Source organism: Nyctibius grandis, chromosome 3 (assembly GCF_013368605.1).
Source record: "Nyctibius grandis isolate bNycGra1 chromosome 3, bNycGra1.pri, whole genome shotgun sequence".
Classification (NCBI taxonomy): domain Eukaryota; kingdom Metazoa; phylum Chordata; class Aves; order Nyctibiiformes; family Nyctibiidae; genus Nyctibius; species Nyctibius grandis.
Window position 1 is genome coordinate 70,779,077 of NC_090660.1, and position 26,381 is coordinate 70,805,457.

The following is a 26,381-nucleotide window of genomic DNA, read 5'->3' on the forward strand; positions in this document are numbered from 1 at the left end:
CGCAAAGGCGGTGCAAAAATGAAGACTGCCGGTGGCGAGCATCGCATCAGCAGAGCAAGCGACCAGCGAAGAGCGTTGCCGGCCGCGGTGGGGAGCGGGGGCCGCTTCTAAGGGAGCCGGGCCACCACCGCCCGCTTCCCGCGCCTCGCCCCACAGCCGCCGGTGGAGGGCCCCTTCCCCGCCCCGCGGCGGCCCCTTCCCCGCCCGCCGGGCCCGCCCCACTCCCGCCGCCGCCGGAGCATGCGCGGGGCCGGGACAGATCCGCCACCGCCGCCGCTCGCCTCATAGCGGCACTGCCGGGACTTACAGGAGCAGCCGCCGCCCCGCTCCGCGCTGAGGACCCCGACGAACGGCAGCCGCTGCCTGAGCCGAAGGTGAAGACAGGGGCCGGGGTCGGCTGGTGGGGCCCCCTCTCCCGCAGCCTTTTGTGCGCGGGCCCGGGGTGGCGGCCCGTCCCCGGTGGCGTGAGGGGAGGGAGGCGGAGCGGGGGGGCTGCGAGCCCGGCGGCCGGGCATGGCGAAGCGGGGAGGCCGGTGCCGAGCCGGCTGCGGGGAGAGCCTGGAGGAAGTGGCGGCTTCGCTGTGCCGGTTACGCGGGCAGTGTTTGTCCCCGGTGCCGCCGGGGAGCCATGTCGTGCTGCTGCGGGGCGGCGCTGCTGGCCGGCTCGGGCCGTGCATCGCATCGCCGGGCCGCGGGGCCACCGCTCCCCGGGGCCGGCTGGGGGGGCGGCAGCTGCCGGGCGAGGGGCACCGCCTGCCCGAGGGGTCCCTTCGGCCGCGGCTGGAGAAGACGGCGAGTAGATAAACGCCTGTGTGTCCGTCTGTGTCCGCACACTCCCGCAGTGTTGGGCTTGGGGGTGTCTTCTGGCCTCTCGTTCGGGCTCCGGGGTCATTGCGTAAGGACCGTGCTCCTCGGTCGGTTCCTGTAAGGAGGCATTTGTGATACTTTCTTTTTAGACTGGCTAAATATTGCTGCAGGGGTGGGATGGATGTGACGTGCCTTTTCGGGTAAGCGAGCCCTGCTTCAGGTCTGAAATGGAGGCAGCAGATTTCAGAGCTAAATGCATAATGAGAGCAGTTGCTGAGAGGCTAATTAGGTATGTACCAGAAGGGAAACAGTGAGTTACTAGTGGAGAACGAGTCTTGCAAAACAGTTGCTCAGTTCCTGATGTTTCAGCCTGACCTCCAGGAAGTTTTGTCCTGGATCTGCTGTAAAGGTGAATTTTTGGGTGATAGGTTTCTAACTCTTTGGGAAGTGGAAACCAATGTTTCAGTATAGGTGCTGTCTTTGTGATCTGCTGTAATCTCTCCATGAGCCACAGGCAGAAAACACTTGTGGGTGGCTGTTTTGGTGGGTTTTTTTTCCCCCCCTCTCCCCCAGCATTGGCTGATGCTGCTTTCAGAGACAGCAGTTGCTACAGGCTGGCCAGGCTTGGGGTTGAGCTGGATCCCACACCGCCTTCAGCTCTGTCGTCTCTGACCTGGAGGGTGTATCTGGAAGCCCATCTCCTCCCAGCTGTGGCACTGAGGGCAGTTGGGGATCACCCCCACCCACAAGACTTCGTGTTGGCAGCCCCAGGGTGTCACAAGTGCCGCCTTTCCATGGGTCTCCAGCCAGTGGCCCGGCACTTCCCTTTGGCAAACAGGATCCGCTTAGTGGGACATGCTGACTGGTGCTGGTGGTTGGACTTCCCAGCCAAGGGTACTGAGAAACGGGGAGAGGTCTTCACCACCAGGTTTTGCAGGTCACTAGCTGAGTTATGGCTGTCCCTCTTGCCCCACGCTCTTCCTTTGGTTTTCACTCTTGCTTTCCTAAACACTTTTGTTCCTCACAAGACATAGAAATATGGAAATAATCAGGGAAAGTTATTCTGTTGTCAGTGTATCTTTTTAAGAGAGAAAAGGAGGTTATAGTGACTCACATTTTGTGGTAGCCACTCCCCAGTGCCTAAAGCCATTACAGCGCCTGCTGAAACTCTTGTTTATACCGTGAATAACATTGCATAGAAGTCGTGGACAGGTTCTTCCTGCGATTACTGGTGGTCCCTGAGAGTGGCAATTGTTATTAAAAGGTCATATTTTAAACTAAATACAGTATTTTTATGGATCTTGCTTTACCTAACGAGGATTACTTGCTACAACTGACTGTGCAGAAGTTGAAAATGCCATATACGAAGTTGGGAGCTCACTGAATGCAGTTACAGTGGTGACGGTTATTCTGGCTATTTAGTTGGAAAACCAAAAATAGTAACTGGTGAGATTACGAGGAGGGAGCTAGCCCGGCAGCTCCTTGGTAGTGGTGCCAAACACTTGGGTTTGTGAGCCCTTGGCTGGGGAGGGGAGGTGGCTCAAGGCAGTTGTAAAGTGGCAGGATAAGCTGCTGGAGTGTCGTCTTACGTGAGCCGAGAACGAATACATGTTTAGCTTTGCTAATACTTTTCTACAGAAGCGTCACGCTCCTCTTCGTAAACTAGAGGAAGCTTGCGGTTGCTGGTCTGTGAGAAACGTCACCAGTAATCGTGTGCAGAGTGAGACTGGTCTGTGGAGGAGAGCTAAAGGTGTAAGCACGCCGGGGTTTGCGGCGTGGAAGTCGGTCACTGGGACCAGGGTCCCAGCAGACCCCGTGCTGTGCTCCGCTGCTGTGCGGTTTGTCAGAGCTCGCCATCGGCAAAGTGCTGCTCCTGTGCCCCTCATCGCCCTGTGACGGGTGACTCCTTTGGGAACACGCCGTCCTTGGCCTGCCCTCTTTTCCTGCCTGCGCGCTGCTGGGTTGTGCTGACTTTGAAGGTGTGCCAGTGCTTGGACCAGCACCTGAATGTACTAGGGCAGCTGTAGCATCGAAGTAAATGGTGAGTCTGATGCTGCGTGTGACTTGGCTGGTGTTAGCAGCAGGATGCAGCGTCCGGGCACTGCTTACCTGAGCGAGGGCTTTGTCGGGCTTGGACTTGCGTTTGCTATTACCCATTTTGGATGAGCAAAAGCACTTAGTTGTTTCAGGCCAATGCTGGATTAAAACAGTGCTTCAAACTGGTATTAAATGTGTATGTTTAACTTACAAAGCTTCCAGGCTTCAACTGTATTTAGTTTAGTTGCAACAATCAGTCAAAAATGTCAGTGACAATTAATTATTACAACATAACTGGCCACACGTTCGCAGTTTAGGTCTCAGTCACATTTAGGGCATGCTCTTTTGAAGTTTTAAGTGTAGTCTGACATGATACTGGAGCTGTCAGGTGCTCTGCTGAACAAGTGGAAAAGCTATTGATGACCTTAGTGTAATATGAAGAGATGTCTATTGTGTTACTGCAGTATCACATCAGGCGTCAGTGTGTGTGGGGTTTTTTTAAAAACCAACTTATCTTGGCATGTAGAGAAGCCGTAGCTCGAGGATTTGTGTAGTGTCACTTTTAGTCTGGAATTATTGCTAGGTTGTTACAGTCTTTGGATGGGAAAATGAACCCCAAACTGAAAGCTTTTAGTAAGGGCTGCCTCATTAAGTATGTTCTCAGTACCTTGTATAACTTCCAAAACTGTATCACATTCTGTAGCCTTCTGTTTCTGTCCCTCTCCCCCCCCATTAAAATGTTCCTGTATGTTGGTGTAAAATGTTTTATTACGGTTTTGAAAAGTTCAGCTGACCTCACTGAGAAGGGGAGTGAAGGAGCTCTGGAAAATGAGATTTCCTGAAGCCTCAGGTGCTCGGCTCTAGCCGAGCTGGGTGTCAGCTTGGTGCCTTAGAGGATCATGTGAAGCTGGAGTTTTTTTTGTTTGTTTTTGCTTGATTTCTTTTCCGTGGCTATTTTGTTTGTATTACTTCCTGATAAGTTGTCATAGGGCTCTCCCAACATCACATGAGAGCCATGTGTTTTGAAACTCACCACTGACTGAATCTGGCTGCTTTATGGTCTCTTGCTGCAATTAATGTGTTACAAGTGGACATGGGAAGCCAGTTCTCTTTAGTGGCTTCTTACTGGAACATCAGAACAAATGGAAGTCTTTAGAGACTTTGGATGACAGAGTGAAAGCTTCTGCAGTTGTATATAAAATACTGTTGCAGTTGGGAGGAGAAGCAGGAGGAGGGTGATTAGATTTTTTTCCTCTTCAGCCCTCATCATCATTGTATCCTGGCCTCCTAAAGTCTGTCTTTGCAATACTTGTTGTGAAACTTTTTCTGTATAGGCTTTCTCATTGTTGAGACCTAAACTTTGACAGTGCTAAGTATATTAAATAAAGCCTATTAGGCAAAGGCTATTATGATAATAGATTAAATGGGTAGTCTTAATGGAATTCATCTGCAGTGCCAGGTATCTGTAGTGCTAAGACTTGTAGGTCACAGATCACTTATTTAATGCTCTATGTCTGCTTTCTTTTTATTTTTTTTTTTCCAACTTGTAGTCCTAAGTAAATATCTCTGATGGCTAATGCTGTTGTTCGTTTGCTTTCCTGTTTTTTTTGGTCTTCCCTCTACCACCCAGTGAGACTGCATCAAAATGTCTCTCTATCCTTCCTTGGAAGATCTGAAGGTGGACAAAGTTATTCAGGTATGGTGGGCTTTAATAAGATGAGTTTTGATGACAATAATATATCTGATGGTATTTAATCCAAGGAAGGGGAGACTTATTGTAGGTGTGAGTTTGTTTTACCATCACGCTCTAAAAGGGGAAAGACAAACTGTTTACTTTGTAGCTTGATATAATAAGATTATTGCTTATTTAACCACTGTTGGGTATATTTATTTTGTTTGATATATTCATTTATAGTCATTTGTCTTTAATGTGTTGATTTTTTTTTGGAGTATAGATACTTGGTCTTAAGTAGAAAAACGTAGTCAGTCTCTTCTCGTAATTCAGCTCTGATGTGATGAACAGGTATTGACTGAACTAACAGACTTGCTGTGTCTCACTCGTGGTGTCCAGACCTGTGGCAGAAAGCTTTCACGGTCAGTTGGGCACAAAAAAAGAGCACTGGCTCTCTTAATGTCATCTGGAATCACAGACTTGTCCTCTGGCTATTTCATGGTAGTGAGCAGTTCTCTCACTCTACTTCCAAGATTATCAAATTTGTGTAAAACCCTTTATGTGTAAGAATATTGGTATTCTTTAAGCTTTATTGGTAGATGGTATGAAGATGAAAAAAAAAATCTGTGAACCAAAATAAAGAAAAACATTTTAACGGATAAAAAACTTAATGAGAAATTTGACATGAATGTATTTTACGAGTTTCCTTGCTTTCTTCAGTATTTTACCTAGCTTTCATTTTTCTTTCCTAAACTTAAACTGGATTCCGTCCCAGTTTAAACAACAGCAATGAGATATACTGCATTTTAAGGTGGCTGCTGCTTCTGTGCTTGTCGTTCACTTGGGAAGCAATCAAGCAAACTGCACAGAACAGCTTATTCGCTCTCCTGTGCTGTTCCAAAGTGGAGTGCCTCAGTCTCACCTGTGTTTGTATGTGTGCGGTGGGGCTCTTAAAGTTGTGGGCGCTGTGTTGGGATTTGTCCTTGTCCTGTCTGCCCACCCCACTGCCCCATTCTTATCTTTGTGAAGTCCTTTATCTACAGTCAGGTAATGCTGAACTGAAAAAAAAAAAAAAAAAAGGAAAAAAAAATATCCTGGAGCCGAGAATGTGCTCCTTTGGCCTTTTAACGACCAACTGCTAGAGTTTATGTATTACAATTAAAGATATTAAATGTGGTCTTTCAACTACTTAACTTTTGTGACCACTGAATGAAGCAGTGAGGAAATGGAAGCAGGGTATGTCTATGCTGAGTCCTGTAAACCTTGGACCATAGGTACACGTTCTGTCATTTTATAGAGCAAGGACTCTTCTTGTACGTTGTCTTGCCCATACGCTCAGTAGGGTTTATGAACTTGAGCAGAACGTCTTGTTCATGTGATTACAGCTGTAGTCTGGTATGGTGTTTCACAGACTAATAAGAGTAAACTATATGGAGGTTTCTGTAGGGAGCATAATAAATTGTTCTGTTAAGCTAGTTTTATCCTTGTTGACACTGTAATCTCAAAGTTCTGTTTTCTGGAAAAAACAACAGCTCATGCAGGACAGGTGTTTGCTGTTGTGCTTAAAGATGACTGTCCACTCAAAGTTTAAATTAGGATTTCACAAAGTTCCAACACCTGATGAGTGGGATGTCAGGCAAGACAGCCTATGAGAAAATCTGTGTAGGGCTGGGAGAGAAGGGAGGTAGAGTCAAAAGCATTTGGTTACAGATCCCCAGTGTAGAAGGCTTGGGACCGTGGCAGGTAATGGGCTGTGTCCTGAGTGTAGCTGTGAGCGAGGGGAAGTAACTACTGTCACTGCAAAATACCATTATTTCAAGAGCAAGCCATTCCATTTTCACTAATATTTTTGGTAGCAAAGGCTAAATTACTTGCCTCTTCCAAAAAGTGCATTATAAAAATGCTGTCTTTTAAATACATCTGAGAGCACTCTTAGGAGAAAAGGGGGCAGAGTACTGAAAGACAGTCTGTATCCACAACAAATGAGTGAGATTAAAATGACTGCTTGTTAAAACAAATGGACTTGTTACATTAAATATTCTAACCTGTTCTTTTTGTTCAGCGTTTGAGTTGGAGGCTATTCTTCTACATACATCTGATACTGATAAATAATGAGTCATTCTTACTCTGAAACTTTTTTCTGTAAACAACTTCCTGGAGAGTACAGGACTACGAAGTCTTCTATTTTTAAGTGTGATTTCCTTAAAGACATTATGTAATTTGACCGTCATGTTGTGTTAGATGATTTATGTGTCCTGTTCAGCATAATGTTTCACTATGCATTAGTAATTTCCCCACCACCACCTTTGACATTCAACATCAGGAGAGCCATTGGGATAGCTATTTCCATCACGCTTAAGGGCCTCTGTAAGGCAGTGTATTTCACTGGTCATGATTACACAAGGCCAAAAAAGTAGCAGCTGGGGTATTGAGAAGGAAGGAAGCTGGCTTACTTTAATACAGTCTCTTACATTTGTGAGTCAGTAAGCAATATAGAAACCAAGCTTAGTGCATTCACTAAGTGGCAGCTTCTGTAGAAAAATCATCATAGAAGGTCCATTTCTTTCAGAAGGTATTAAACTAGTAGCATTGGACTGTGTGGAACTGAACTTACAACCTATAAGGGACTCCAGCAGAATTCATGAATAACATCTGTAAATGGTGAAGAGATAAAAATGGCTGCTATCCAGCTGAAAAAAGTAATCACAAAACACTCTGCCAAAGGTCATACCTTAAAACTTAAAGTTGTAAAGCTCTGTCAGCCAAGTTTAAAATGTCTTTTAAGGAGATCTTATGCACTTTAACTTGCTTAATGACAAAACCAGAACAGACTGACAGTGAAGCCTTTCTGTATTATTACTGTAGCCTTGTCCCTGAGGAAGGTACAAGTTGATCTACTGAAATAGTTTGATACTATTACAGCATATTGTATTGAAGTTATTTATTTCAAAGAAAAAGATTGACTTCAGAGCTTCAAGATGAACAGTAACTAGCATGCACAAGAGAAAACAAAATATTTAGTATCCTGGCTGCATATTAAAGATTTCATAGATTTTTCTTGTACAAGATAACGTATGTGAGTTTCTTTGCTTTTAGGCTCAGACTGCCTTTTCTTCAAATCCAGCTAATCCAGCAATCTTGTCTGAAGCTTCTGCTCCTATTCCCCCTGATGGAGGTAAGCTCATGTACTATATAGTATCCTAATGTTGTGGAAAGCAGTTTTGAAACCCTAAAGTTAACAGTACAGTCAAAAATACCTATAAATATGTAACCTTGTTTACAAAGGGTGAGACCATGCCTTTTTGGAAATGCCAACACCCATCTTGGTAAGGTGCTATAGGAGTCAAAAAACAATGCTTGCTTATAAAAGGAAGTTGTGGCAAACACTAACCCTTCTTCTAACTTTTCGAAACCTTTTCCAAATGAGCCTGATTTGGTGTTGGTACCATTTGAGCTCTTTTTGACTCTTACCTCAGACAGTTGTCCTTATTTATCACATGTATATTTCTAAGCTTTAGAGGGCAGCATGAGTCTGAGTGCCTTCCCTCTCCATATGAGTTTGCTTAGGAACAGACAAACACAAATCTCTGTCAACAGAGAAGTGTCCAGGAAGGTGGAACTTAATCTTTTCATTCTATCAACAAAGCTTCCAGCAGATTTTGGGATCAAATGTCCAGTGGGAAGTCTATCAGACTTAAAGCCGAATGACTTGTACCCATCTCCCCTCCTTTTCTTCCATGCACATATACATCCACAAAGGCACACAGGTTTGTTTGGGTTCAGAGCTCTGGGCTATTAAGTTACACTTGGTCTAAAAGGCCTAAAGCCTCTAACGAGCATGAGCAGCAGCAGTGTTGGAACAGCTGTCAGGAATGGTGGTGGATCAGATATTAGAGCTTGGTGGATGTAACTTTGTGTCCAGTTCTCCTCCTGGGGCTGGTGTATCTACGATGACTTTAAGGCAGGAGTTTGTATAGCTCACTAGAGAGCTGCCTCTCGTAGATCCTTTGTGGAATAGGTACATACCTGGCCTAACCTCACCAGACCAGATCTGAGTTTACTTCAGCAGTCCCTTCTTGGCAGTGTTCTTTCTGCTGTCCAGAGTTTAAATTCTCCTGTAGTTTTTGTGCCTGCTGGCCAATGACATAATTTTGACATCAGCTTGTGCGTGAATTGCTCAGGAGCTGTGTGTGGCTCAAGAATGATTAATCACCTAATATATCCCAAACAAAGGGACGCCTACACCATCTATAGGAAGTGCCAAACCCACTGGGAATCCCTCTGTCCTGGCAGAGGCAGGAGAATGTACAACATGAAGAGCTTTCAGATGTGTTCTGCTATTTGGAGGTCTCTCTGTTTTGAATGAGAATGTAATACAGCCAGCAAAGATGCATACTGTGGTGTGGTCTTTGATAAAGAACAAAAGAGAAAAATAGAGCAGCTGCAGAAGTCTTGGCAGTGTTAATTGTGTGTAATCCTAGGGGCTTGAAAATGCAAGCAAAAATAGAAGAAATATTCATTAAAAGCTTATTAATTAATGTTGGAGAAACTATAAGCTGATAGATCAATCCAGAAATAAGATCAGACAGCTCTTGTGAAGCAGTATGCAAACATGACCACTGAAAGTATTAAGGAGCAAAAAAGTCTCTTTTTTTGTACTGGAATTTGCCTTGAAATGACCTTTGTTCCTTCCCAGAAAACTTACTTTCTGTTTCTGGTCAAATGTGGTTTCTTATAACAGCTGGTTTTATACATGTACCCATAAATGAAAACTAGAAACCTGAGCTTTGTGAACTGGGGAGCCTACTTGCTTCCAAGGCTGTCCGTTGCACCACCTTGCTCTCTGAGCAGCCTTTTCTGTCCTCACCAATTTGGTGAGAACGACAGGTGGACTCTGGAGAGATCTCGTAACTGCTGCTTGTTAAATGGCACCAGCTAATTATCTCTGGAATGTCAAGAGCAATATCAAGCTTATTTCCAGAGTGGTTTGACTCAGGGTCTGACAAGTCTGTCAGTTTAACTTCCTTTCCTCCCACTCCCTGCACCCCAGTCCTCTTGGGCATAGAGGAATCTCCTGCTGGATATTTTAAGGGCCGTGTTTATTTTGTCTTGTTGTGAGAAGCATATCTAAAATGACTTCATTTTGAAGCTATGAGAAAATGACAGTTACTTTCTTATCAAGACTGTTAAAGCAGGCTGCACTGTGGACCTTACAGCCAGGAGGCTGTCTTCTGCAGAAACTTTACCATGCCTAGGATCTGACACGTCCCTGGCATGGATGCCTCTTGCAAGTGCTGTCTTGTACTTGGTGGGGTGTTACTCTGGGGGTGTGTTCTCCAGCCTATGTGGTTTGCGGGTGGGAGGGAGAGTAGTTCCCCACTAATTGCCAAAAAGCTTTGGACTAAGGGCATGTCTTCATGGACTGCACAACATTGTTTTGGAACTTAGCAGGATGTGTATAATGCTTGTGCAATGAAGGATGAATTAAGAAACTGAAACTAAAAGTTCTCTGTTAGCTCTTTATCTCAGAAGTGCTGCTTATCTGGTTACTTTTGGAATCTGGGCTAGAAAACCAGTCCTGATTCCAGTGGGTCTTCCATCACAATTTTTGAAGTGAATTACTGTAGCATAAGATTTGAAGTAATTGTACATATGAAAGCAGTAACTGCTCATTCTGTTAAACCAACAATTGTATTGATTTTTTTTTTTTTTTGTGGTGTGTTTGTTTTGTTTTTTTTTTTTTCTCCTGTAGGCTTATACCCCAGGCTGTATCCAGAACTTTCTCAGTATATGGGCCTGAGCCTCAATGAGGAGGAAGTGCAGAGAAACTTACCAGTGGCAGCAGCTGCTCAGCCACAGGGTGTAGGTACCAGTCAAGCATGTTTTAGAAAGCAAAAGTATAAAGACTAAATGTATATCTAGCATTCTAGATAGTAGACTACTATTTGTCTTAAGTACCATACTTGACTGATAAATGAAATTGTTTTAAGTAACAGTGCCTATTTTTCTCTGGTCTTAAACTGAACAGTATATTTCCAGTGTTGGAGGGTGGGGAAGAGCCTGTGTTGTGACTTAATTTTTGTGTTGATTTTGTATTATTAAATATCACTTCATATAAACTGACATAGCTATTTAAATAAGTTGAAACTAAGTTGTCTGGCTATTTTGTTTTAATCAGCAACTGGTAACACGACCTTCTACTAATTACATGGTAGCTCCAGTGACTGGAAATGATATCGGAATTCGCAGAGCAGAAATTAAGCAAGGCATCCGCGAAGCGATTTTATGTAAAGATCAAGATGGCAAAATTGGACTTCGCCTTAAGTCTGTTGACAATGTAAGTATAGAAGTTTGCTTTTGCCTATAGAGATCTTACTGCTGGATTAAATTAGTGAAGTTAGTGTCTGGTCACAAATTGTCTTCTGTATAATGCTTGCTTATCCATTATCTGAATTTTAAAATCCTTCATTAGATCAGTAACTAGATTTCCAGCTGTCTGGACTAGGATCTAAAATTTACACCAACAATTTACTTGCATATGTTTTATAACAACTGAAAAATACTTGTTTTTTTTTTTTCCACTTTAGAGCATGAAATTGTCCTTGCAGAGCTGCTGTGATACTTATTAGCAGTTCAAGACTTCTATCTATCTTTGTGGAAAGACTGGGCAGTACTTAAAGTTCAGCAGTATGCAGAGGAGTGCCAATGGCTTAGAAGTAGCTCGTCTTTTATAGGTTCTTGCAGTGTGTTGCTGGTGATAAAAGTTAGGATACTGAGGATGTCATCTTACCTGTGTGTAGAGAGTAATTTCAGAGTAGGCTTTTTCAAGTTTCCCTTAACATGAACATAGCTGCAAGAAGACCCTTAAAGCTCTTAAACCTGCTCTGGAGCTTCTCCGTTTTAGTTTTTTGTTTTGTGTTTTTTTGTTTTGTTTTGTTTTGTTTTTTTCCCTTGGCAAAGCCATTTAATCTGAATGTTTTTAAAAAAAAAAATTTACTCAAGGTTTCATATAGGGTTAAAGTGCTTTTGTAGTTCTCCTAACCCAGGAAATGCTGGGGTTTTCTTAGAGTAGCATGTTTGGGTGGTTTTTTTGTTTGTTTTGTTTTGTTTTTTTTTTTTTACACCCCTCCCCCCCACTCCGCAAAGGTATTATCTGCAGTTTTCCTTGATGTGCTTTACTTGGTTTTTAGGGGTACTTTGAGTAGAAATAGTTTTTTAACACCTTGTTTTTTCACCTGAGGTGCTGGCAAGTCATAATCAATAAAAAGTTGAAAACTAATGGGGTTGCAAAAGAAGGAAAAATCTGCCATAGCGATCCTAGCATTGCTGTTCTGTTTCTCCAGCTATATATAGACTCTGATGTCTGGCAAATGAATTACTAGTTAATTGCACAAGGAGATAGGCAAATTTATCAATAGTCTTGTCTTGATCCAGTTGTTCAGATTTCTTGTTAAAACAGAATAGTATTTACCCCTTCGAGTAAGGCTTTAAAGTTACGCTCGTGTCTTTTTTTTTTTAATGCCTAGAGATCTATACAGAACAGATTTGCCCATTTCCTAACTTTATTCTAGCATTAATTACCTGTTAATCTCTTAAAGACATCTAGAAACAGACTGAAATTTCAAAAATACCTCTTAAGGAGAGATAATTAGCAAATCCTTCTATCTGGTTGGTTGGTATTACATAAAGAATGGGAAACTTTAAAGGGCTGTGTGTTCTCTCACTGGTCTTCATCTTTAAGGAAGAACTTCATCTTTCTCCACTCCTGCCCCCCCCCCCCGCCCCTTTTTTTTTTTTCTCTTTTATAGGGTATATTTGTACAGTTAGTTCAGGCAAACTCTCCAGCATCCCTTGCTGGTCTGCGGTTTGGGGACCAAGTTCTGCAGATCAATGGTGAAAACTGTGCAGGATGGAGTTCTGATAAAGCACATAAAGTTCTGAAACAGGCTTCTGGAGAAAGGATTTCAATGATCATTCGGGACAGGTAAGGCCAACTGTAGATACAGATTGTCATTATCCATCTCAGAGTAATTATGTGGGGTTTGGGTCTCCCCTTGCTTGAGCAGCACTGCAGGCATAACAAAATCTGTTTGTCCAGGTACTTCAATAGTAAAGGTCCTCAGAAATGTTCCGATTTGTGGGGAACAGTCAAAATGGTTGTTAACTTGTAAACTTCCAGTGCACACTTGCCTGGGTGTGATGAGGCATAACACTTTTCAAGGTAAACCAATGAGTGATAGCACAAGTCAAATTTAAACGCTGAATTCAAGAGTTCTGTGCTTTCTTCGGACACAACTTGACTTTTGTGTATACTAATTGAAAAAGAGATAAAAGATGGTACCAAAATATTTGCTGTATTAATGAATACATTTGCATTTTTATTTAGCATGATAGTTTTCTTGTGAACTCTCTTACTTACCTGTGAATTAATGCCAGTTTCACTAGAAGTATGCTTGCTGAACCAATGGAGATTTTTAATTGTATTAAATAATGACCTTGTAGCTAGTTGTATGGGGTAATAACAGGTCAGATTCACCATAAGGTCTGTAGGCTATGAGAAGACAGATGATACATGATATGACTAGGTATATGTCTTGAAGCTTTTTCAATGTTTATTCTTGTTTAAGAACCAAGTTTGACCCAGTGGAGGACACGCTACTTTTATCAGGGCAGCTACTTCTATTGTGTATTGAATCAAAATACTGTGGTAATACATGGGAAAGGTTTATGTCGTAGGGGCAAAAGGGTTCTGGGACAGGAATTAGCAGGGCTCATTCGGAGAGCTTTAAACTAGATTCGAAGGGGGATGGGGTGGTAGCTGGGCTTGCACCACTGGGGCAACGCTCTAGTGTTGAGGTAGACCAGGAGGCCCCCCATCCCCCTGGGGTGAAATCAGGGGGTGAATCTGGGATGAAATCGGTGTGCCCAGCTCGCTCCCTGAAATGCCTGTACACCAATGCACGCAGCATGGGGAATAAGCAGGAGGAGTTAGAAATCCGTGTTCGGTCGGGGGGCTATGATCTAGTGGCAATTACAGAGAGTTGGTGGGACGCCTCGCATGACTGGAATGTGGTCGTGGATGGCTATGTCCTGTTCAGGAAAGACAGGCCGCTAAGGAGAGGTGGTGGAGTTGCTCTTTATGTGAGTGAGCAGCTAGAATGTATTGAGTTCTGTCCAGGGGCGGATCAGGAGCGAGTTGAGAGTTTGTGGGTGCGAATTAAGGGGCAGGCTGGCAGGGGTGATACTGTTGTGGGTGTCTGTTACAGGCCACCTGATCAGGATGAGGAGGGTGATGAGGCCTTCTACAGGCAGCTGAGAGCAGTCTCGCAATTACAGGGCCTGGTTGTTGTGGGGGATTTCAACTACCCTGATATTTGCTGGGAGGCCTACTCAGCCAGCCATCCCCAGTCCAGGAGGTTCCTCCAGTGCGTTGATGATAACTTTCTGATGCAAATGGTGGATGAGCCAACTAGGAGAGGAGCGCTGCTGGATCTGATCCTCACTAACAAGGAGGGTCTGGTTGAAGAGGTGAAGGTTGAGGGCAGCCTTGGTTGTAGCGACCATGAGATGGTAGAGTTCAGGATCTCATGTGGCAGGAACAGAATAGCTAGCAAAATCACAACCCTGGACTTCAGGAGGGCCAACTTTGGCCTTTTCAAGCAATTGCTAGGGGAAATCCCATGGGACAGGGTACTAGAAGGTAAGGGGGCCCAAGATAGTTGGTTAGCATTCAAGGACTGCTTCTTCTGAGCTCAAGATCAGAGCATCCCAACAGGTAGGAAGTCAAGGAAGGGTACCAGGAGACCTGCATGGTTGAACAGGGAACTGCTGGGCAAACTCAAGTGGAAGAAGAGGGTGTACAGATCGTGGAAGGAGGGGCTGGCCACTTGGGAGGAATATAAGTCTGTTGTCAGAGGATGTAGGGAGGCAACTAGGAAAGCTAAGGCCTCCATGGAATTAAACCTTGCAAGAGAGGTCAAGGACAACAGAAAGGGCTTCTTCAAATACATTGCAGGTAAAGCCAACACTAGAGGCAATGTAGGCCCACTGATGAATGAGGTGGGGGTCCTGGAGACAGAGGATAAAAAGAAGGCGGAGTTACTGAATGCCTTCTTTGCCTCTGTCTATACTGTTGGAGGCTGTCCTGAGGAGCCCCGGACCCCTGAGGCCTCAGAAGTCAGGATAGAGGAGGAATCTGTCTTGGTTGATGAGGGCTGGGTCAGGGACCAATTAAGCAACCTGGACGTCCATAAATCCATGGGCCCTGATGGGATGCACCCGCGGGTGCTGAGGGAGCTGGCGGAAGTCATTGCTAGGCCACTCTCCATCATCTTTGCTAAGTCGTGGGCAACGGGAGAGGTGCCTGAGGACTGGAGGAAAGCGAATGTCACTCCAGTCTTCAAAAAGGGCAGGAAGGAGGACCCGGGTAACTATAGACCGGTCAGCCTCACCTCCATCCCCGGAAAGGTGATGGAGCAACTTGTTCTTGGTGCTGTCTCTAGGCACATCAAGGATAGGGGGATCATTAGGGGCACTCAACATGGCTTCACCAAGGGGAAGTCATGCTTAACCAACTTGATAGCCTTTTATGAGGATGTTACCCGGTGGATAGATGATGGTAAAGCTGTGGATGTGGTCTATCTCGATTTCAGTAAAGCGTTTGACACGGTCTCCCACAGCATCCTCGCAGCTAAACTGGGGAAGTGTGGTCTCGATGATTGGGTAGTGAGGTGGATTGTGAACTGGCTGAAGGAAAGAAGCCAGAGAGTAGTGGTCAGCGGGACAGAGTCCAGTTGGAGGCCTGTGTCTAGCGGAGTTCCGCAAGGGTCGGTTCTGGGACCAGTTCTATTCAATATATTCATTAATGACTTGGATGAGGGATTAGAGTGCGCTGTCAGCAAGTTCGCTGATGACACAAAACTGGGAGGAGTGGCTGATGTGCCGGAAGGCTGCGCAGCCATTCAGAGAGACCTGGACAGGCTGGAGAGTTGGGCGGGGAGAAATTTAATGAAATATAACAAGGGCAAGTGTAGAGTCCTGCATCTGGGCAAGAACAACCCCATGTATGAGTACAAGTTGGGGACAGAGCTGTTGGAGAGCAGCGTAGGGGAAAGGGACCTGGGGGTCCTAGTGGACAACAGGATGACCATGAGCCAGCAATGTGCCCTTGTGGCCAAGAAGGCCAATGGCATCCTGGGGTGTATTAGAAGGGGTGTGGTCAGCAGGTCAAGAGAGGTTCTCCTCCCCCTCTACTCTGCCCTGGTGAGGCCGCATCTGGAATATTGTGTCCAGTTCTGGGCCCCTCAGTTCAAGAAGGACAGGGAACTGCTAGAGAGAGTCCAGCGCAGAGCCACAAAGATGATTAAGGGAGTGGAACATCTCCCTTATGAGGAGAGGCTGAGGGAGCTGGGTCTCTTTAGCTTGGAGAAGAGGAGACTGAGGGGTGACCTCATTAATGTTTATAAATATGTAAAGGGCAAGTGTCAAGAGGATGGAGCCAGGCTCTTCTCAGTGACATCCCTTGACAGGACAAGGGGCAATGGGTGCAAGCTGGAACACAGGAGGTTCCACTTAAATTTGAGGAAAAACTTCTTTACGATGAGGGTGACTGAACACTGGAACAGGCTGCCCAGAGAGGTTGTGGAGTCTCCTTCTCTGGAGACATTCAAAACCCGCCTGGACGCGTTCCTGTGTGATATGGTCTAGGCAATCCTGCCCCGGCAGGGGGATTGGACTAGATGATCTTTCGAGGTCCCTTCCAATCCCTAACATTCTGTGATTCTGTGATTCTGTGATTCTGTGATTCTGTGATTCTGTGATTCTGTGATTCTGTGATTCTGTGATTCTGTGATTCTGTGATTCTGTGGTAGTAGATTCCCTGCTCTGTCTACCACTTCTGTGCCCAACTCCCCAACCCCTTCCTGGATTTACTAACATTTTAATACACAACTTAAAGCTTTATTATCTCTAAGGCAGTAGAATTGTTCTTGGGGAAGCCTTATACTCCAGAATCCTGTGGTCTACCTACAGTTGCTAAAAATGCCTGCACTATTTTAGCCACCTTTTAACATTTGTAGATAAAACTTAATTTTTAATGGCCGTTTGTGTGGATGATGTGTGAGTTTTTGTATTATTATTAATCAAAATGGTGGAATATCTGTAGAACAGGGGGAAACATGTAAGGTTTAGAAACAAGTTTACAAATGCACTGTGACTTCAGCCAGGAAAGAGGAGATTAAACTAGCAATTAACAAAATGAAATTAAACCAAACTACTTTTCATTGTAGTTGATGTATTAGTCTCTTAGAGTACAATTACTTTTTGTAAATCAAAGATGCTGAAATAGTGTGTGGTTCTGTCTGTGGTTTAGTAGACTGAAAAGATGTTTTTGCATTTTAAATGTCTCTTACTTCTTACAGGCCTTTTGAACGAATTATTACTATGCATAAGGACAGCACAGGGCATGTTGGTTTCATATTCAAGAATGGAAAAATAACCTCAATAGTGAAAGACAGTTCTGCTGCGAGAAATGGACTTCTTACAGAGCACAACATCTGTGAAATTAATGGCCAGAACGTAATTGGATTGAAGGTAAAATAAGTAGTGTGTGGTGGGTGTGGATAGCTGTGAACTTTGTGTGTGTGTATAGTAATTGTGTTTTGGAGCAGGAAAAGGATTATAATATGTTGGTGAACGTTCATAAAATAAGAAAATAAGTCATGAGAGGTAATTTGATTGGAGATACATGTATGTTTTGAGGCTTCTTTGCAGTTTTGTATCTGTAGGCAGGGCAGCTCATTCTCTTCCTCTCTGCTTCTACCTGGCCCTCAGTTTTTAATCTTTAGTCTGACTTTGCTGGCAAAACGTAAAGAATAAGCTTCCTCCTGCCAGCCTGTGTCAAATTCTAGTAGGAATCCTGTCGATTACATCTCTATCCCGTCTTTAGTCAGTTCGTGTAAGATCCCGATAACCAAACATCTGTGAAGTGGTATTGTAGGTTCAGTGATTTGCCCTGAAGGTTAAATACTCTAAGCAAGGAGTTGTGGGTCTCTGCAGCTGCATGAAATATCTCTAGAAAAATCTCTCAGACTGCTGCTTTATTAGTCAGCTTGAGTAATGTTGTTCATATGACTTCTTGTTTAATAACAGGACCCCCAGATTGCAGACATCTTGGCAACAGCTGGAAATGTAGTGACCATTACCATCATGCCTTCAAGTATTTATGAGTATATAATAAAGAGGTAGGTAAAAAACAAAGCAGCCAATGGTGTTAATTATAATCAAGTTGACAGTGACTATTTTTTGTAGCTTAAATGTATTCATGGTAAGACCTAATTACAAACTTAACATGAAGGCTGGAGAAGGGGTGGAGGGAGTTGGAAAGCCTGCTTAATCTGATGTTTTAGTCAGACTGGTGTGTTTTGGTTCTGTTTTTAAGCTGTTCATATGTTAGTGATGCTTCTTTGCCTTTTCTGTTCTTGAAAAACTCTTTTCTTGACATAATTTTACTAAACTTAAGTTTTGAGAACTTGCAAGTACATGGGTAACACAAGTATTTGTTACCTTGTAACTAAAATGTTGTTTCTAGTGCAACTAATTCTGGTGACGTAAACATGATTCTTGGCAGTAGTTGTTTTTTTTCTAATCCTTTGGCAGCACTGGCTTTCTACAGCTAAATCTCTCCTGCAAAAATGTTTTTGAAGTTGCTAGAAATTAATAATGCTTCAGCTATTAATTGAGTCTTTTTCTTCCACTTGCTGCTCTTTCTACAAAGCAGTTTTCAGGCTAACAGCCACCTTTCCCCTGCCCTCCTTCCCTCACGCTTGTGATACTACTCTGCTTGCACACATGCCTGCATCCTGGAAGATGTTGACGACACAGCTCAGTTACTGATAAAAACATGAAGTATCGTGGGCTTCTCTTCTGCGTGCGCAGTTTCGTGCAGCTTTTCTATAGCAACGTACTTGTTACAAAAAATGGTGGAGTAAAAGGCCAACTTTTAAATTTTATTAAAGGGCTAGCAATGACAAAGATGCAGTGATCGGAAGCTTTAGCAGTCTTCTACAGTTGTCTTACAAAACTGAGTGCCTTTTCCTTTTCTTTAGGATGGCAACTAGCATTATGAAAAGCCTGATGGATCACTCTGTTCCTGAAGTCTAAACTTGCATCATGTATGTGTGTGTACATATATATAATGATGATTCCACTAAACTTGGGCTATTATACTCAGTGATTTCTTTCTTCTGCACATGGGCCTTTCTGGAGGCTAAGAGAAGATATACTGCATCAAGCATTTGCATCAATAATGGCTGGGAATGTTACCGTTCAACATATCTCGTTTATTCACAAACTATAAAACTTGTAGCCTTATATGCTTGACAAATGTGAAATTCCAGTTGTGTTATGACTTCTTTTCATAGGTCTTATTTAGTTTACTACTACTATAAGCCATTGCAACTCAAGGAACCAGATATCACTTGCAAAGTTACGTGTTGTTACCTAGAACAATGCTGTGCTTTGTATGTTTAAGACAAATGAGTATTTTTACTGCTTTCTGTTTGCAAGAGTAGATTTGAAATAGCATTATTAGAAGTAGGGCTAGTACTAGTTAATTTTTTGTTCTAGTAAATACTGTTTACAGGAGAATGCCAGCTAAGCTGAATATAGCCAAAGGCATCTTTCAGTGAGTAAGCATATTAAATAAAAGCAGTGTACAGACACTCAAATCTTTTTATTACTTGTTATACAGATTGTAACTAATATGCTTATCTCTTGCCTTAACTGTGTTCTTAAGGATTCAGAAATAACCAAATAAATGACTGGAACTTTAGATACTCTGTGTGTGTGCATACATACTTCTTAAGATGAGCTAAGACAGGCTTGTTTAGTTGAGGTCCATTTCAACCAACAATAAAGACAAGATAGGAAATACAGTTTAAAATAGCTTTCTAAATAAGCTTACTGCCTACAATGTTGAACTGTTTTAAAAGGGTAGAGCTGGGATACTTTAGACAAGGTACACTTAACTCTTTTCATACCTTTGGCTTAACATGTGGGACAGCAGCCTAGCTGTTCTACAAGACATACATACTAATTGTAGAGTTGCAATTTTATCTTAAAGCTGTTTGCAGCTTGCTGGGTCTGCTTGGGATGGAGTTAACTTTCTCCATAGCAGCTGGTATGGTGCTGTGTTTGAGACTTGTGACTAAACAGTGTTGATAACACACTGATGTTTCTGCTATTGCTGAGCAGTGCTTGCACAGTGTCAAGGCCTTTTCTGCTTCTCACTGTCCCCTGCCTGCAGTGAGCAGGCTGGGGGTGGCCAAGAGGCTGAGAGGGGACACAGCTGGGACTGCTGGCCTAAATTGACCAAAGGAAAACTCCACACCATTTGGCATCATGCTCAGCAATAACTTGGGGGGAGGGGAGGCCTTCCCCAGTAGTTGTTGCTTGGAGGCTGGCTGGGCATCAGGCTGCTGGGGGTGGGAGGTGGTGAGTGATTGCCTTTGCATGACCTTTATTTTTTTTTTCCTTCCTCTTCACTTAGTAAACTGTCTTTTATCTCAACCCACAAATTTTCCTAGCTTTTGCCCTTCTGATTCTCTTACCTGTCCTGCTGTGGGGCAGATTAGTGAGAAACTAGGTGTGTGGGCTCAGCTGCTGACTGGAGTCAACCCACCATGCTAGGTCATAGGCATGTTCAACTGGGACTTTAAGAAGTTAAGTGATCTGAAGTTAAATACCAGTTTTGGTGAGTGATTTCCAGGTTTCAGCTGTGCAATCTAGGATTACTGAACTTCAGTGTACTGTTAAGTTTAGCAGTGCCTGTCAAGAAGAGTCAGTCTGTCTTGTGGCTTCCTGTTTCTCAAATTAATTTCTCAGTTATGGTAACTGAGGGAAAACCATTACACTCCTTCAGGCTGCAGTGGTGATTAAATTCATCCTGGGAGCCATTTTAATTGGATTGTTTGGTTACTAAATGATATGTTTTTGGAACCACTGTGGCAAGCACTTACTGGCAGTAATTGGTGACTTCATGTAGTGTTGGTATGATTCACCCTTATGGGCATAGGACCTGTGGCCTGTAGCAGTCACCTCTAAGTTTCTGGCAAGCTGGTTTGCTTAGCTATGAAATCCCTGGAGTCACAATAATGTATTATTGAAATGCTGATCTCTGCATTTACTTAGGAGTAGGTGATTGATTCAGCAGGGGTGAGTGGAGATCCACTGGAAATAACAGTACAAGTACTGTTCAGTACAAGTACTTAGTGTTTTCCTTCCAGCTGTAGCATGTAGCAAGCAGAAGTGAAAGAACTAATCAAAAAAACCCTCATGTTTTCAAGCAGAAATGAGCTTGCATTGAAGAGTAAGTAAGCTATGGTTAAATGTATGTACACAGATAAACTTTGAGTTAAGCTGCAAGAAAATACTAGTCTATATGTAATTCCTTGCACACATATGATATTAAAAAAAACCCCTAACATACTGATGATATAACCTAGTAAGAGGGTTAACCTAATTCCCCTGCTCTAAAAAGCTAAGGCTGCTTTAGGCAATGAAACAGCTGGCTGAGGGCTCTGTTTTGTGAGCATGCTTTACAGCAGAAAGCAAACTTCAGCTGCACTAAGAGCTATGCATTGTATGCATCCATATTTAACCAGAAGAAAGTTAAGGGTATTTTCTCTCTGTGGTAGCTTAAGTCAATTCAGGGGTCACAAACCTCAGGTTCATTTTCCTCTGCTGTAGATCAGTAGGAGGCTTGCTAGGGGCAAAGGGCACAGGTGTGCCCAAAATTTAGGTAAGACTGCATCAAGAAAGCAGCTGTGAAGGTGTGTGGTTTACTATTGCTCAGGTAGTTCCTTTGATTTTTCAAGCACATGGGAGTGTAACTTGAGTTGCAGACTTGCACAGTTGCAGGAACAGAATACAAAAATGGGATGTGCTAAAAGGTAAAACAAGTGAGAGTGCAACATTTAAACTTGAGCTGGTACTGTAATGCAGATGACGTAAGCCTTGTGGGCCAAGGACAAAATACAATAGGGTGGAGGTAAACAAGCAATGATCATCATGTTTAGAACAACACATAAAAAGCTTTTAACGTAATCCAGAAATCATCTAAGGCATTTCCAGGCAAGTGTAGAATGTGATTTTCTATCTTTTCTTTGCCCACACACAGATACAGTTGGGAAATAAATATAACGAAAGGTGAAGAAACAGCAAACACCACACGTGCTGCAAGGTTAAGACTAGTAACAGCAGGCATGCATGATATGGCTTAATTTTTTGCCACATGTACCTTCACCACACACACACTCATTGATTACATAAAAGTTCAGCTATTATTTGCTAAGCCAGGTGAATAATGCATCTGAAATACCAGTTTGCTTTCACATCATGCCATTACCTCATTGAAAAATAATAAGTAAGTTCAAACTCCTGCATAATAAAAAGAGGAATAAAAAACAGCCCCTAACCATAAAAATATTGTTTTACAATGCTAAAGAAACAGCCGTGCCCTAAAATAGGTGTTAGGTGTCTGTGGACAAAGGACTGACTGAACATAATGTAGAAGAATGCTTGTGCTGGGCACATTGACAGGGCATCTTAGTACCAGCAGTAGAGAATACCATCAGAGAAATAAATATTGATCTTGGGTCACAGTGGGGCAACATCACAGCTGCTTGTTGCTGTAATAAGCCATTTAAAGACAATTTCAAGTCTTTAACTTCAGAACAGCTCCTTGCAGGAAAACATATCCTTAAGGCCTACAGCGAAAGTAAGCCTAGTGCAACACGGCTTTGGCACTGGGCGAAGAGAACATGGGATTGGACAAATCTAGGAGCTGTAGCTCTGTTTAAATGCTGTATTTAAATTCCATGTCAAAGACAATTTGAATAGGAAAAAGCAATATAGAACATGTTCTTATTCTTGTCTGTGCCTTTGCAAATAGCCACATTTGGAGACTAAATACTAGACCAGACTGACCACTGCTCAGAACAACAGCCGCCTTAGTCTTTGAAGTAGTATTTACCATCGTATGCATCTTCACTAGGAAGAAAGGTTGACTACACAAGAGGTACATATACATTATGTCATGAGACATGGCACTAAGCCGCAAGCATCCTTAAAGACTTCTTAAGTTAAGAATGCAAATGCTGCTTCTTTGAAACCAGTTCAAACAGCAAGCTATGACACATTCTATGTAAATCAAACAATGGCAGCAAGTTAAGAGCTCTTTAATTACAGAAAAATAGGTCTTTAATTTCATCTCAGATTTCACTTTAGACAAGCATTTTCAGTATGATAGTCCATGAAAAACAAATGTATACACTATGGAAGTTAAGAGCTCTCAGTGAAGTCACCATAACATAGAAAGTTGAACAAAGCTTCCTATCTGGTTGAACTTCAGCAGCCATCATTGCACACAGTTAAGTTCCTTTAAAAGGTTTGGTTTAAAATAAGAGTTCATTTAAATGTCTGGAGGGAAAGGCACTTAGTATTGCAGTTTCCAGAACATGATTTGTTTGTCTTCCCCTCCTGTAATAACGCTGTTGCACTGTTCATTCATCCACATGGATGTTACAGCACCTGGTGAAAAAAAACCAACCAAACAAACAAGTGAATCCAAATGCAAGTAAAAGTGGTACTCAAGATGATGGAACAGATCTTTTTAAGAGAGTTTAGGATCATCTGATCATTAGTTTGGATTACATTGACACCACATACGCTAAGAGGAATTTTAGTAGGGTTCTAGGTGGCTGCTCTTATTCACACTCAATCATCTCATGCTACATTGCCTCAGCACACTCTGGGTACTAGACAAACAGTGCCAGTTGCAGTGTAGAATGCAGATGGCACACTGGCAAAAGGATTCATGGGGGAGGAGGTTTCTCTAGAAAGCGAGGTTTTTTTTCACTCTGCCATTTGGACTTCTCATATTAAAAGTGTATTCACATCTTCCAGCATACACCTAGAAGCCCGCTTCTAAAGATTCCCCTAGCTACAGAATGATCTCTAAACAGGTCAAGTTCCAGAGTACAAGCTTTTAAAATAACTGTTCATGAAGGCAGCCTTAAATCCAAACTGAAGAAAACTGAGATGATGATAGTTTTTCCCGTTCACACATCCTGGTGGCTAACGTACTAAAGACTATACAGATACATTTAAGAAGCCTATAAATCCCCATCCAAAATGATTTCTCTAGTGAACTTCACTTAATTTGTTGTTAGACTCACAGCCTGGACAGACTTCGACAAAGTATACAGTGCAGTCTATACTACCATTTATTAGGGCTATGAGGTAGGAAAACACTGACTTTTGTGATGTTGTGTGAATTAGAAAAATCCCAAGTCATTTACCTATGGTCAGTCTTGTAAACAGCAATATTCCTCCGTTGTTTTTATATTTCCTAGGAGGCTCATGTGGACCTACTTTTAGTTCTGGTGTTCCAGATAACACTAACATCAAGAACAGTCCACTAACTGAGCAGATGACTCTCAAATTTTTCAGTACTAACAGAGCTGGAAAATAGGAATCTTCCATTCAATATGAGAATAGAAACAGTTCACACATACCTGTATGTCCTTTGATTCTTTCAGTAACTTTTCCTCCAAGAAGGTCCCAAATCAGTAATTCACCAGACTGACTTCCTGATAAGATGGTATTTCCATCCCACTTGAAGCACCTGCAATTAACTCTGAAATCAGTTCACTTCAAGCTTTTGTATAACGAGAGCCGAACATTTCCAAACTGACTAAGCCAAAAAGAATTGAAAATGGAAGTACGAAGCTGAAGGAAACTCTGCCCCTTTTAACACAGTCTTTCTGGAAAAGTTATCCCCAAATTATTTTAATGGGTCATGACCCAATCTGGCTTCTCTGACTGTATAGACCCAGCCAGACCTTCCCCTGGCAGAAGGATGAACGATATTCCCATAACAGAAGAGGACCCAGTCAGCTGTACATATGTATGGTACCCAAGTGCTCTCATGAACCACCACTTTCACTTCTGTCACTTCATGTTCCTGAAACAATCACTTGAAGTGCAAAAAGGTCTTTCAGGGAAATAACTAAGGAAAAGAAATATATACACATGCATACACATAAATATTTATGTATACACACACACACACAAGAAACCAACAAGTGTACTCCATGTACGGCTGCTATACTTTTACTCCAGTAACTGAGTAAGCATTCCTTCTGTTTACCTGATAAACCATACAGAACTGTATGCATTTTGGTTTGTGGGGAAAAAAAAAAAAAAGTGATCACTTTAATTAGAATAGCCAATCTCTTCCTAGATTATCAAAACAAAAAGGAAGCATTGCAAAAAAATAATATCAAGATTATTGACAGAGTTACTCAAGTTTGAGAACTGTCTACTTGTTAGAAATTTCAGTAGCTCAGCTGCTGGAAGAGCTGCTTAGCTACAGCTCTCATCATCTTTTATGGAAGTTAAAGTTGTTGAAAAAAAATGTGAGTTATTTACTTAGATACTTGTTTGTTTCTCTCCCAGTTTGGACAGCTTGATCATAATGCACACAACATGCTAGAATGTCAGCCTTTGCACTTTAAAATGTAATTCAATAAAACAAAGTTGCCAGTATTACTGCCCTTTCTGTTCTGCTGTCTCCAAGAATCAAGCATTTCCACAGTTAACCAAGCTGGCCATGCAGCTTCACAATCTGCATGTTCTCAGGATTACCTCTGTGGCTCATCAGCAGTTACAGAAGATATAAGCATTCCAGTTTGTACATCTATTACTTTAAAACAACAGTCCTCTCCTGCACTGAGTAGATGCCTGCTGTCTGTACAAAAGAAAAAAAGCAAACAAAAAAACAACATCAAAAAAGCATGTTTAGACATTCAGTTCTAGTTACCAATGCAGTCTGTGATACAGCATATTGGATGTGACATTGCCTGACCTACTTATTTATAGCTAATGTACTGTAAATTAAGTCTCCAAGCAAACAATGATAAACAAAATTGGTTTAGAGTCTAGATCACCGGTCTACAGTCTAGTATGGCCTTGTATACAATTAATAAATTCTTTATAATGGAGATGTGTGTCGATCCAAAACATGCCACCATTCCCCTTAAGGTAGTAATTCCAGTAACTAAGGTATATGACATGAAATCAGGAATAAGAATCCCTTTGAAACTCCCAACAGTGCATATTAAAAACTGAAATCCAACGTACCAGAACTAAAAGCAGCACCAAACACGGTCCCAGAATGACATGGCAACTGGTGCAACACTGTTGCTGTAGTAACATCCCAAACAGTAATGGTACCCTCTTTGGTTCCAGATGCTAGTACAGTATTTGCAGCATTAAGGTCGATTGTATTTACCTAGGAAGTTAAACATCCCATGATTTTCCTATTCTTTCACGTGAGCTATCTTGAGACAGAATCAGAAATGCAAATCAACATTTCAGACAACTTTTAGTACCCAAACTCTCCGCCTAAATGCAAGACTTTACCCTTAAGGGTGAAATTCTAATTTACTTTTAAAGAACTTCCTAGTCACCAGTTGTTTCTGATTCTCTTGGGTACAGTTCTTAAACGTTATCAGAACTGTTTCAGTAAATGTCTATGTTGTGACCTGTTAAAAAACTATTAAGAAGGTTTGAAACACAGTAATTCTAAATATCCTACTAGAGTGACATCAGAGGCTATAAATAAGAGTGTGCAGTTACACATTTACTATTTAGTGCACACAATGTGTTTATATATTTACAGTGAAATTCAGTAATATATTTTATAGCATGGTAAACAACGTGGACAATTTCTTTTTCATTTGCTTGTCTTTGACAAAGATACATTAAGAAGAAGCTGTAACAATGAAAATACTTGAAAAACATT

At 42.4% G+C, this 26,381-nt stretch overlaps 2 protein-coding genes across 3 annotated transcripts in view; one reads left to right on the top strand and one right to left on the bottom strand.

Annotated features, from left to right (window-relative positions):
• The first annotated feature begins 241 nt into the window (after positions 1–241).
• SDCBP (syndecan binding protein) lies at positions 242–19,346 on the top strand. Its single transcript, XM_068397050.1, has 9 exons — positions 242–374; positions 4,475–4,540; positions 7,613–7,691; positions 10,269–10,378; positions 10,695–10,853; positions 12,325–12,500; positions 16,936–17,107; positions 17,666–17,757; positions 18,622–19,346. Exons 2-9 carry the CDS (start codon positions 4,490–4,492, stop codon positions 18,674–18,676), a joined length of 894 nt encoding a protein of 297 aa, XP_068253151.1. The 5' UTR covers positions 242–374; positions 4,475–4,489; the 3' UTR covers positions 18,677–19,346.
• A 2,142-nt stretch (positions 19,347–21,488) lies between these two features.
• NSMAF (neutral sphingomyelinase activation associated factor) overlaps positions 21,489–26,381 on the bottom strand; it is a 40,639-nt gene continuing 35,746 nt past the window's right edge. For both annotated transcript variants that reach the window (XM_068397047.1, XM_068397048.1), the window contains 4 exons: positions 25,718–25,868; positions 25,223–25,325; positions 24,091–24,200; positions 21,489–23,104 (listed from right to left, as the gene is read on the bottom strand). In XM_068397047.1, coding sequence (XP_068253148.1) covers positions 23,010–23,104; positions 24,091–24,200; positions 25,223–25,325; positions 25,718–25,868 — 459 coding nt within the window. In that variant the 3' untranslated portion in view covers positions 21,489–23,009. The remainder of the gene's footprint in view (positions 23,105–24,090; positions 24,201–25,222; positions 25,326–25,717; positions 25,869–26,381) is intronic.